The sequence below is a fragment of the Taudactylus pleione genome, unplaced genomic scaffold (genome assembly GCF_031769625.1).
Source record: "Taudactylus pleione unplaced genomic scaffold, aTauple2 ptg000629l, whole genome shotgun sequence".
Taxonomy (NCBI): Eukaryota; Metazoa; Chordata; class Amphibia; order Anura; family Myobatrachidae; genus Taudactylus; species Taudactylus pleione.
The window spans coordinates 3,367,210-3,380,908 of NW_028285031.1; the positions used below are offsets into that span (position 1 = coordinate 3,367,210).

A 13,699-nucleotide genomic window follows, 5' to 3' on the forward strand; every position below is an offset into this window, starting at 1 on the left:
TGTCAGTTTACAGGCTTTGAAAAAATTACAGTTAGGAGCTGATTGGTTGATATTTTATCACTCTCCACTTTATCACTCATTAAAATGTTTTTATATTGATGGTGTAGTGTATTATTTAAGAATATATACAGAGAAGAGTTAATATAATAAATCATATCCCGAGCTGCATACTTATATTGAGGGATGTAGAATTTGGCCTCAGTTTGGATCAGTTTATATTATTTTGAGTTAAAAAGTGTAATTGTTGCCAAGAAGATGATTGTTAGACAGATCTAACAAAAAAGATATTATATGTGACACACCCTTAATGGTACTAAACATCTAATAAATGCAAAGACAGGTTAAATATCTACTTATACGATAATAGATCAAGTACTATGCATGGCATAATGTACCACAAATCATACCATCTAGTGTATTTATATTATTATTATAATCATTATCATATCCCCATTCTCTTCCAATGAATACATATTATACAGCACTGCATAAATAAATAGAATTAGTCTCTGACAATGTGAGTTTATAATCTGAAGGAATATGGGAAATATTTGAGTCACAAATGTTACCAATCAATACTGAGAGATGCTGTTTATATAAGTTTATATGGTACATGTGTACTGTGGTATACAGCTGTAATATAATAAACATTTTTCCAGCCATCAGCATAAGAATCCATTTAGCCTCAGCTTCATTTTTTACCCCTAAATACTAAACTCTCTTGTGCTGAAACAATTGTAGTTACAATAAAGTGATTAGTAATATATACAAACACGTCCAGATCTTTTCCAGCAGCAGAGTCTTAACTTCAGTCCTCACAGTATGGAACATTGGTTATTTCATTAGTTTTTCACTCATGTCAAGTAAGATGAATAAGAAATATGCATTTGTATAATAATAATAATAATAATAATAATAATAATAATAATAATAATAATAATAATAATAATCCACGATTGAACTTTAACATTGGAAAAACTAGGTATCTCCTATATATGTCTCACTGTGTTGGGTATGAAATACATATGGCTTAAAAGCCGCCGATTCAAATCCGATCCTGGAAGCCCGACAGATCAAAATCCCGATGCCGACTGGCAAGTATATTTAACCCTCCCCTCTCCCCCCCTAACCCTAAGACTCGGGGGGTGGTGCCTAACCCTATGTCCCCAACGTGGTGCCTAACCCTAACCCCCCTTCCCGCACCCTAAACCTAACCCTCCCGGGGGGGTTGCCTGACCCTAACCTCCCCCGGTGGTGCCTAACCCCCCCTTCCCCTAGCCTAAACCTAACTCTCCCGGGGGGTGCCTAACCCTAAGTCCCCCCCGGGGGTGCCTAAACCTAACCCTACCCTCCCTATGGCTAACAGCTCCTGACGCCCGGCTTACCTACGTTTAATATGCCGGGCGTCGTGATTTTGGTGTGGGGCCAATGATAGGTGTCAGTATTTAGACGCCTATCTTTAGTCCCATGCCAGGCTTTCAGTGTCGGGATTCTGGCGGTCGGCATTTTGACCGCCAGCATCCTGACTACATCCCGTCTCACTTATTCAATAAACATGTTACACTATTATAAATAGTGTACCGACATGTACAAGCTTGTTGATTGTATAATAGTGACAATATACAATATAAATGGTTATGTGGCTCCCATCTGGCAGCTTGTGGTGTTGTATGTGGACAGTACAGACAAAGGCTTATTAAGAGAGGAGGGGGCTCGTGAGAGAAACCGGGACCCCCAAACCCGGAGAAACGCGTCAAGTAATATCATACCAGCTCTGTTGGACCATTTGTGCACTGGATATACTGTACATTTGATCATTGTCCATGAGATTGCCGTCTCTATATTGAGCCCACGGAACTCTGTTCACCACCTGCGCACCTGCCCGGCATCAAGCTCTCTGGGAACAGGTGTTTGATCTGCAGTCGGACTACCGTAGACCATCAGGCAGCCGCCGAATTGTGAACTGAGATGGAATATACCAATAGCTGCCATCGGAGGCTGGCATTCCTGCTGACAGGTGGTAGAGCGCTGCACCTTACAGACATCTGAAAGTCATTGCTCTGGTAACCGGCAATTGAGACTGAGACAGACTGCGCCTTCTATCAACACACACAGAGTCTGCGCTTCCGCTGTTGGACGGTGAAGCGCTGCACCCCACACAGGATTATCTGGGGTGAGTGTGTGTTCTCAACAGGTATTGTGCCATAACTCATATGGCTGACTACAGTGCCAATAACTTTCACCTTTGGCAAACTATTTAATATATGCATCCCAGAGGACATATTAGTTTACAGCTCACTTAAGTGTAACAGGACGCCCTTTGTATTTGGACAATATCCATACCGACACAGATATCAAGACAGTGAGTATTAATCTGTCTGTATACACTGTGCACACATACCAGCTGTGTCAGGCATTGCATAATCCTCGGTATATGAGGATTCGGACATCCCTATAATTATCCGTGCACTGTCCTACTACGCAGAGAGTTAAACATCTTGTATTGGCATTAAGAGTTGATACATATAATTCAGAATACTGAATACCATATTTTTGTAATCATTTGTATCATGATTATTGTGTTTTATTAAATATCTTTTATAGTATCTATTGTTCTTTTTCAAACAAGCGCTTCAACATAATTTGTGTACACTAACCCGCAGGTTAGCACACATCTCCAATTGTTAGAGGGCCGCTCGCAGTGCCTCAAAGCCGCGGCCTGACTGGCAGGCTGTGGCGTTTGGGAGGCGGAGCAGGGGCGTTTCTGGGCAGTGTTTACGGAAATGGGGGTATTGTTGTCCCCATTTTCCAGGTGGGATGAGGCAGGGGTCTGCGTTGGTGGATGCAGATTTCCTGGCCTTGCAAGCTGACAGGACACGGTCATGCTGCGATAACCTTCAGCTACCGCAGCATGGCCAAAGGGGCAACCATCGAGACTTTGCGATGGTGATGCCAGGGTGCGACCTCGCTGTCAGCGCTGGGATCGCAGATGCAGCAAGGTGGTGTCTGTTTCCTACAGACACCGCCTGCTGCATTTGCATTTTACATGGATGGAACCGTATAGCCGCATTTGTGCACCTCTGCAATTCCGTCCATCTCTGAATCAGACCCTTCAGCTGGCCACACATCTAAAGATTATCTGTCCAACCAGCCAACTAGTTGATTGGCTGGAATGAAAATCTGGTAACGTATGGGAGTAAATGATGATCAGCAATTTGCTCCTAAACGCCAGAAAAGAGATGAAAATGGTCGTCAGACAAGTTCATTAAATGTTTGATCTAAACAATTAGTTCAAACAACAGTTTTTGTCCATTTTCCGGCATTTGGGAGCAAAGTGCTGATTGTCATTTGCTTTCATTCCTTACCAGATTTTCATTCCAACCAATCAACTAGTTGGATGGTTGGATGTAAGTTGGTCTAGTGTGTGGCCAGCTTTAGGTAGTGTATTGTTTACAATGATTAGCCTGCCAGTAGATTCACTATTGGGGATTTTAGAAAAGTTAGCCAGGTGCTAAGTTGTAGCGAAAATGTATCAATAAATCTATTATGCTTAATAAAAAAAAAAAAAAAAATAGCTTTGTTTCTCTGTGAGCCTTGGAATATGTTAACTTTCAAGGTATTTGCTTTCAAAAATAAGAACAGCAACCGAATAGCCTTTAAAGAATTTTCTTTCCATATAAGCTGACAATGATAATGATAACAGTTGCTCGGCTAAAGGAGAAGAGAAAGGACCATACTGAGCTGATGGGATGATGCAGAGGGCAGGAAGATGAAGAGAAGTTTCTGAAATGGTCAGTTTCAACCACCGTCTAAAGGTTGGGTACTTGGAAGGGAGAGTGATGGTGCCTGGTTGGCAGTGTCACAGAAGACAGACATCTTGTGAGAGAAGTCCTATAGATAAGGGTCTCTGGATGACAGCATTATTCAGTTGTAAGAAAACTTAACTGGGTCAAATAGTGCTCATGAATGACTCTGTGTAGGTGACACATACAAAGCAAAGGCTTGGGGCTAGAAGAGGCGTCAAATGCAACCTTATTTCCAACTTGTACATAGCTGTTTAGATCTCATTAGATATTATCAGTGCAAGTTTTGATATTACTTTAGGACATGTAGCAAAACCATTAATATCCTGTGGTGGGCTAAAATCAAGAGAAAGATAATATCAGATAGAAAATATGTTTTATCATTTTATGTTTATCTTGAATGATGGAAGGTGCCATTGCAAGTACTGGCAGAGTAGGCATCAAACAACAGCAACTAGTGAGGTTAATGAGCCTAGTTGCAACATTCCTATTGGCCAGTGAACCTTCATCTGGAACTACAAGTACCAACACTACATGCCAGTCTCTGGTTGGCAGGGATTCATAGACTTGGAGTTCCAGAAGCTTGATAAAAGACTGATTGTCTAGGAATCGGTATGATATCCCGGCTGCCACATGGCCGGTAGTTCGAATCCCAGCAGCGGCAGCCCGACAAACCAGCAGAGTTCCCGGCAGCGGAAGCCCAACAGCGCTGGAAATCCCGATCGTCCTAAGGTAAGTATCTACTAACCTAACCTAACCCCCCTAACCCTAACCCTCCTTAGGGGTGCCTAACCCTAACCTCCCTTCCTGTGCCTAACCCTAATCCCCTCTCTAAGTGCCTAACCCTAACCCCCCCTTTCCCCGCTGCCTAAACCTAAGTCCCCCGGGGGGGTGCCTTACCCTAAGTCCCCACCGGGAGTGCCTAACCCTAACCCTCCCTCCCCCTAGCCTAACCCTAACCCTCCCGGGGGGGTGCCTAACCCTAAGTCCCCCTTGGTGCCCTAAACCTAACCCTCCCCCCCGCGGCTGTCCGCTCGCGGCGCCCGGCATCCCTTCGATCGGGATACCGGGCTCCTGTCTCCCTGCGTCGGGGAAATGACAGGGGTCTAGATATAGACGCCCAGCATTTCACCCTCGCCGGGATATGACAGTCGGGAAGCCGGCTGCCGGTATTAAGGCAGCCGGCTTCCCGATTGTATACCGATTCTCTACAGTATCCTCCTTAAACTCCTCACCCTCACATATAAGGCCCTCTCCAGCTCCACTGCTCCTTACATCTCCAACCTCAACTTCATACATGCTCCCTCCTGATCTCTCCGGGTGACCAATGACCGCCACCTTTCCACGGCTTTGGTAACCACATCACTCTATCGAATCAAAGATTCCACCTGCATCACTGGAATGATCTCCCTCTTTCTACCAGGCTATCCCCTAGCCTGAATAGTTTCAAGTGGTCATTTAAAATCCATCTGTTCTTGAAAGCATACCAGTCCTCTGCTTAACCACTTCACCATATATGTACCTTACCCTTTATCATCTTCCATCTCTCCTACTCTTTCTTCTTGCCCTCAGTTCCCCTTTCTCTTGCTCACCCCATGCATCAACGATCTGCCTGCCCCCTTCCCGCTTCATCGTTAGCTCTGTATAGAAGGGCGTTCTCCCCTCCCGTTTCTCTTAACCTTCTCCTCTTGCTCACCAACTACAACTGCACCTCTTCTGTGACTCCATTCACTCTTTGCACCTCTTTCAGTGACTCTAAATCTGTTAGGCCCGCCCACGGTAATGGGCACTGGTTTCAGCTTGCACTGAATACTCCCCTTGCACCCTTTACCCATCCTGGTTATCAGTTGCTGTGCTGAGAGTTGTAGTGCTACTTGTAATGTTTTTGTTTACTGTATTGTACTATTTTACCATGTACTGTCTTGTTGTATGCCCTCTGTACGGCACTGCGGACCACATGTGGCTCCATATAAATAAAGGTTAATAATTATAATAATAATAATAATAATAATAAGAAACAGTCCATGGAAAGGTAGGACCCTATGCAGGGAGTTGCATTAATCAAGGTATGGCGTGGTAAGAGAGTAAACCAAGGTGTTGTCCACATTGGGAGCAAAGCCAGGGATGGGTGCAAAATTGCACGTGAACAAACAATGATGCAGTTCAAGGGGTACAAATATAATTTTTCACTACTAATTAGATTTGACCTAAGACATGCTGGCATCCCAAATCTAAACCTGTCTGCACATTTTAAGCTTGCCTCTTCTGCAACACAATATGGTTTTTAGGTAAATGGTGGTTATCATAGAGTAGGCAAGGCGTTGGCGAAAAGCAGAGAGCTAGAAACAATTTTTGTTCAATTTCATCAATAGAGCTTTACCTGCAGGTGATAGTTAGTGTGTCATTGGCGTTAGTCACAAGTTCATCAGCTGCGATGTCAAGAACAGGCGGGGTCATAGAATATCCACGCACCAGATCTGAGGATTCCAAAAAAAAAAAGAGAAATAACAGTAAAATAAACATATCTCTCAAATCAGGTCTCTTGTTGCACATTTCAAATTAGCTCTGCTAATTAAACATGAAGTCTTTAGCATTTAGCCAGAGTAACTGGCCCCCAACTCCCATCTGTGTCAACATATTTAAGAAAGTTAAACAAAGTCTTGTTCATATTTAGGCAGAAATCCTGGGGAATGTTTAATGTCTAAAACCCACTGTGGCACATGCTCTAGACTTTAAAATTGATTTAAATCCTGAAGCTAATGACTCTTGTTGGAAAAGTTAGTACATATCCTTTATCCAGTAGATTTGGGAAGGGGGAGGGCTGGAGGGGGAGTTTAAACGTGAATTATTCAATCCATCACACCAAATTGCTATGTTTAACACAAGAGTAATTCACTAGACTTGTAATTAAGAGATCCCATGTCATATTTTAGATTCTTTCCCAAGTTTACTTTGAATGTGTGTCGTTTAGTGTGATTTTGGCTCAATGAACCAAAGAAAACTCTCAGCACTTGTGCCAGTTGTTTCTCTTGATGAAAACCAGAGTTGTGAGCTAAAATTATGATGCAGTTCCAATTAGATGCAATAGGGTAAATGCATTAAGGTTGACTTGTCCACTGCTCATGTTAGAGGTAGCCATTTTGTGGGCTATACCACTTTTCAGGCTATAAATTAATGAACAACAGTTGGGGCTCTAGCTCAGGATATGCTGCAGCTTCGGGAAAACTGTTTAAGTTTTCAGTTCCTCAGGCTCAGATACTGTAAAAATCCCCAAGACTAATTTTTCCCAGAGCCTATCACGGCTCAAAGGTGCAAATCTGCATTAAAACAGAGTTGACTGCTCTTCTGGATTATTTGGAAGACAAATTTTGGAGAGCTCATCCTGACTTCTGAGAGAGTAGTCTAATCTCCTGGATCCACCCATTTCCCCCGGTATGGTAGGGGGGATTTGAAAATGAGATTTGTACCAAATCACATTAGTTTGGCATTGGTCCTTAGTTATTAATGCAACAAGTCACGACATTGAGTAGCCAGGACAGCAATGACACAACTTGTCATATGATGGATTCCTTCCCCCCAAGCACCTTCCATCAACACCTGCTCTCTGGGATCTCATGCATAGCAGCCAATCACCAACTGGCATTTATCTAAGTGCAACTCAGGTAATATAAGCACATGTTGTATTGGTTGCAAAGAAAAAATAATTTTAGTTTTAATAGCTTTGAACAATTCTTGTAGTAAAAGTTAAATGTATTCATTATGTGGCTAATAAACTAATAAATGTGTATAGATCTATAAACCCCCCAGCGTTCTTCTATAATAACACATGCACTAAACTAAGACCTCTGTAGAGATAGGACTGTCAATCACACATAAAACACAAAAAGGGCAGTCTCTGGCAACCAGAGGACGGTACACATTATTGAAGCATGCAGCAGATTTAAATTAGAGATGTGCGCCGACCCTTGTGTTTTGGTTTTGGATCTTGATCTCCCCTGGTTTTGGATCTGAATCTGGTTTTGGATATTTTTCCTTGGTGTTTTGTTTTCGTGTTTTGGTTTTGGATCTGGATTTTTTTCTTAAAATTTTTTAAAAGAAGCTAAAATCACATAAGATGGGACTTTTTTTGTTCCTACAGTATTAATATCCTCAATAACATTTATTTCCACTCGTTTCCAGTCAATTTTGGTTACCTCACAGCTCACAATATTGATTTTTTTCCATCTAGTTAAAGGGCCAAAAGGTTGCATCCGGCTTGCTGGCTCAAAACTGATTGATATAATTATTAATAGAGTTGAGGACTGTGCAAAAATTATGGTTGGGATACCCTTGAGGATTGAAGGCATTGGCCTTCATAGAGTAAAAGGAAGTTGACAGCCTTGCATTATCATGATGACTGCTGGCGGCAGCTACAACATGTGGTTCTTGGCCTTGCTCTCCTGTCATGTGACAGCCCTCCATATTTTCTGCGGTCTGAAGCAGTGTATCCAAGGTGCGGTTACAAACTTAAAAAAAATATACAAAAGAAACTTTTTTTTTTTCGGGTGCAGAACTTGGGCCCAGAGCACAGATTGGTGACGACTGGAGCCGGGCAACACTAGGTGGCGTTGCTGTATCTTGTGTGGCTAAGCCTAACATGCACACACACACACACACAGAAAATAAATAGACAAAAGACACAATTTTTTTGGGGGGGGGAGGTTTCAGGTCCAGAACTTGGGCCCAGAGCACAGATTGATCACAACTGGAGTCAGGCAGCACTAGGTTGCGTTGCTGACTTGCTAGATCTTGTGCGGCTAAGCCTAACACGCACAGACACACAGACAATTATTAGAAAAAAAGACAATTGATTTTAATTTTTTTATGCTCCAGAACTTGGGCCCAGAGCACAGATTGATCACGACTGGCTGGATCTTGTGCGGTACTGCCAGGGGCGCCGAGAGGGGGGGGAGCGGGTACAATTTACCCGGGCCCGGGCTTCCAGAGGGGCCCGGCGGGGGCCCGGGTCCGGCGCCGCCCCCCCTCCCTCCTCACTATCTCCCAGCACACAGCGTGTGCTGAGATGCAGTGGGAGATTGCTGTGGCTGCTGCTTAGCAGCCGCGAGCAATCTCCTATGCCTGAGGGGGGGAGCGGTCACACTGATCGCGCCCCCCCTGGCTTTGCGCCGGGCTGAGGGGGGAGCAGCGCCCCCCTCCCCGGTAGCGGCGCTGCAAATGTATACTTTTTTTAACTTTTTTATTCAAGGGGGCGTGGCCACGCCTCCCGCGATTAGGCCTCGCCCCATCTTTACAGGGGCCCGGCAGCGCTCTCAACGGCCCTGGGTACTGCGGTTAAGCCTAACACGTACACACGCACACACACACAGAAAAATATAAAAGACACTTTGATTGATTTTTTTTTTTTTTAGCACGACTGGAGTCGGGCAGCACTAGCTTGCAACTTGCGTTGCTCGCTGTATCTTGTGCGGTACTGCGGTTAAGCCTAACACGCACGCACGCACACACAGAAAAATATAAAAGACACTTTGATTGATTTTTTTTGACTATATATATATATATATATATGTATATACACATATATATATATATATTTTTTTTTAGTCCAGAACTTGGGCCCAGATGGACACAGCACCAGCCCAGATGTATCTACAGTTCTGCACCAGCCCAGGTGGACACAGCAGACATGATAAACACCAGCCCAGGACACAGCAGACAGCACAGATAGCCCAGATGGATCAGCAACAGCCCAGATGTAAACAGCAGACAGCACAGTGACAGCTGTCACAGGCACCAGCCACGAATGGATCAGCAGACACCAGCCCAGGACACAGCAGACAGCACCAGCACCTCTCCCAGCCCTACACTACCCACCCTCTCTGTTCAGTCTCCACAGCCAGAGTGAAATGGCGTCCGTCGCGCGGTCCCTTATATACTACATTGATCATAGAGACGAAGGCTCGCGAACCGCGAGATTTCGTCTCTATGGTTTTGCCTCGATTTGAGAGATCCGAGTAAGGCGGGAACATCCGAGCATGCTTGGATCCGACTCGGTTCTGCTAAATTCGGGTGGGTTCGGATCTCTGGAAACCGAACTCGCTCATCTCTAATTTAAATGAATATAATTGTTATACATTAAGTAATGTTGCTCATTTGAATGTATTGCTATGCACAATACATTTATATACAGTTTATTAAAGTAAAATTTACCAAAATGCACAAATCTAGTTTAGTGTATGATTAACCTTTTAACATAAAGTACAAAATACTCAATATTTGTATTACTGAATAGATTTTAAATGTATAAACATTTTTTACTTAAATTAATTAATTCCTGCAAATTTATTTCCCCATCATTTTGTTTGTCACTCATGTTTGCATGGCACTTTAGACCATTTATCAGCATTTATTTAATGACTGTTGATTACATGAACAAAGATGTAAAGTCATCACCTAGAATTGGAGTGGTAGGGGTATATTTACTAAAGGTCGATTTTAATCAATTGATGTTGTGTTTTTGGGGCTAAATCACACATTTACTAACAGTCAAGTTTTGAATACGTTTTTTAAGTATTAGTAAATGTGTGATTAAAATCGACCTTTAGTAAATATACCCCATAGTGTCAATGTACAGTACTTAGATACAAAATGTGAGTTTACCTGTGAAATGGGTAAAATATACATAGTTTCGGGAAGATTTGCTAAATAATGGCAGTATAGGGGATCTTCAGAATTCTTTACGTAATGGAACGTATGCCAGATTACAGCTTTGTCCCACACATCACAAGATTTATGAACAAAGGAATGGGAATGTGCGGTTTGGCAGATTTCTTTTAATGAAACACGTGTAATAAGTACCTCTGCCACACACTGTTTCAGACATGTGCTATTTGCCTGTTGGAATATGTATTAAAGTCAACTGCTTTCAACACTGAATGTTGTAATTCTGGATGTACATAATGTCATTCCTGTCCGGCATTCAGCTAAGAGTGAACGTTAGCAACACTTCATTCCTGTTACCAAAAATGTGACACTTGTGACATTAAAGAACTTGTCACTGACTGGTTAATGGTGGCACAGGAGGTGAGTGCCAAAAAGTGTGACATCATTTTATGGCATATGTATAAAAAATATCCTAATTAATGGCTCAGTTTACATGCAGATGGCCTGCTAATGGCAACTGTGAAGTTAATGGAGATAAATGAGGTTTTAAATATCAACCCGTCCACATCCCGTTGATTCTGTTTCATGATCAGAAGCAAATGTGAAATAGATGTTTTGTAAATGAAAAACTACAGTGAGAAATAACTGGGCTCCGTGCTTTGGCGCTGACAATATATATATATATATGTGTGTCCAGTATTACCGGCACTCCACTGTAGACCACATTAATTCTGCCCTGGTGCCTTCTGTGATAAACAAATATCAAATATGCGGCAGCATTCACCGGTCTTTCAAACAAATAAAAGTCTGTCAGGACTGAAAACTGAATTGTGGACCTGATTCAGACCCGTTTGCAAGCAGCCGCTCAGTCATACGCGGATGATGTTATGCATTTGCGCATGCATATGCATCGCAGTGCACGTGCGCAAACTACTTTGAGTGATCGGGAAGCACTCGCTGGCTCAGCAAAGACAGCCCAGGAGAATGAGTGACAGGGCAGTGTGGGTGGTAACAGGGGCAGGGTAGTAATGGGGGAGTGGAGGTGCGAACGCAGGCGTGCCTGAGTGTTTCAACGCCGTTTCAGAGGCGTGCAGAATTTACAGGCAGCGTCATAGTGCACGTCACCTGGTTGATTTTTACACAGAACTGCTCACAGTGCTTGCGGTAGGGTACAGTCAACCACAAGTGCTGGAGTCTGATCCGATGGTTCCCTATGTACCAATGGTTGTATATACTTCCTGGAGATGATGTACGCTAGTGGGCGGCTAAAGACAGGCTGGTGGGCGTCTATAAACACAAAGTGATCGCTCGCCAAGACATAGTGGGCATGCTTATGCCTTGCCGTGCGATCGTCTACCTTGATGACACACTGAATTTGCTTACGCTGGGAGCGAGCGGCCGCATCTAGCGAACGGGTCTGAATGAGCTCCACAGTTTGTCGCCTGATTCTTTGTTTGAAAGACCCATGAGTGCCACCGCAAATTACATATATATATATTTATACTAGGGCCGTAACTATGGTAGTGCCTGTCAATTTTCCTGTTTATTATCATTCTCACTTGTAGCTTCCTCTTCTTTTATCCCCAGCATCTCCTGGCCTCTCCTATCTCTTCCCTGGCCCTTCCCCATGAGACCATGACCCTTTTTTCAGGTGCATTATCTTATGTCCCTATTTAAAAATGGGAGGGCGCCAATGCTCTCTCTGACACAGTGCACCAAAAAGTCCAGTTACGGCTCTGATATATACAGGTGTTAAAGTGGGCCGGAACAGGGCAGAACTGCGTTACGTCACTTCTATTCAGAGACGGAACCAGTTCCGCCTCCTCCGACCCACCTAACCCCAGCGCCGTAGGGAGGCTCCATTTGCAATGCACCCACTGAGATTTTGTTACCAGCGGGTGCCCGGCTCCCTCCCCACAGCGCCAGCTCCGGCTTATGGGTCCTGCTGTGCGCAGTGCACTATGGGAGAGGATCATGACGTCTCTCCCATAGTTCAGACTGAGGAGCAGCCAGGCGGTCGGCAGGAGCGGGGCTTAAGGTAAGTATTAGTTGTTTTCTTTTGTTGTGTAAGTAGCTTCAAATTAGGGGACATTACTACAGGAGGCACCACTACTGGGGACATTACTCAGAGGGCACTACTACTGGGGACGTTACTCAGAGGGCACTACTACTGGGGACATTACTCAGGGGGCATTACTCAGGGGACATTACTATTGGGGGCATTACTAGGGGCACTACTACTGGGCGCATTACTATTGGGGGCATTACTCAGGTGGCACTACTACTGGGGGCATTACTAAAGAGGGGCATTACTATTGGGGGCACTACTACTGGGTGCACTACTACTAGGGGCACTACTATTGGGGGCACTATTACAGGGGGATTACTAATGGGGGAATTGCATAGGGGGCACCCCTCCTGGGGGCACTGCATAAGGAGGTCTCTGCATAAGGGATCACCACTACTGTGGCCACTGCATAAGGGGCACTACCACTGTGGCCACTGAATAAGGGGCACTACCACTGTGGGCACTGCATAAGGGGCACTACCACTACTGAGGGCACTGCATAAGGGGCACCACTACTGAGGTCACTGCATAAGGGGCACTACAACTACTGTGGGCTCTGCATAAGGGGCACTACCACTGTGGGCACTGCGTAAGTGGCACTACCACTACTGAGGGCACTGCATAAGGGGCACTACCACTGTGGCACTGCATAAGGGGCACCACTACTGAGGGCACTGCATAAGGAGCACCACTACAGTGGGCATTATGTGTAATGGGCACCAATACAGTGGGCCTATGTGGCTGCGGCTCTGCGTCTGGGAATGCAGCTGTGTTCACTGACACTCCCATAATACATCCCAGAGACAGACGCCATTTCCGCACACTTCACGCCACCTCCCAGGAACGCCCATGGTTCTGCCTTGCCATGCCTAATGCCAGCGGTTCTGTATACAACAGCACATATCTGTGTATACTCACACAGGGTAACGCATGCGTCACAGGGGTTTTCAGTATTTTTCATGCATGCACCATAGCAAATAAACGCTCAACTTGTCCATTGCATTCAGTTTGCGTCCACCTCTGAATCAGGCCCCAAGCGTATGGATGGGTGAGGTCTTCCTGCAGAAATACGTACAGCTCGGCTGTGGCCCCGTAGTGTGGAATGGCCACCACCTACTTCACTCATACCTAGTTAGGATAGTATAAGACTAATAATAAGAAGCAACTA

At 44.4% G+C, this 13,699-nt stretch overlaps 1 protein-coding gene across 1 annotated transcript in view; it reads right to left on the reverse strand.

Annotated features, from left to right (window-relative positions):
• Window positions 1-13,699, reverse strand: part of FLT4 (fms related receptor tyrosine kinase 4) — a 259,066-nt gene that overhangs the window by 145,547 nt on the left and 99,820 nt on the right. Inside the window, exon 2 of the mRNA XM_088454762.1 lies at window positions 6,184-6,280. Coding sequence (XP_088310888.1) covers window positions 6,184-6,280 — 97 coding nt within the window. The remainder of the gene's footprint in view (window positions 1-6,183; window positions 6,281-13,699) is intronic.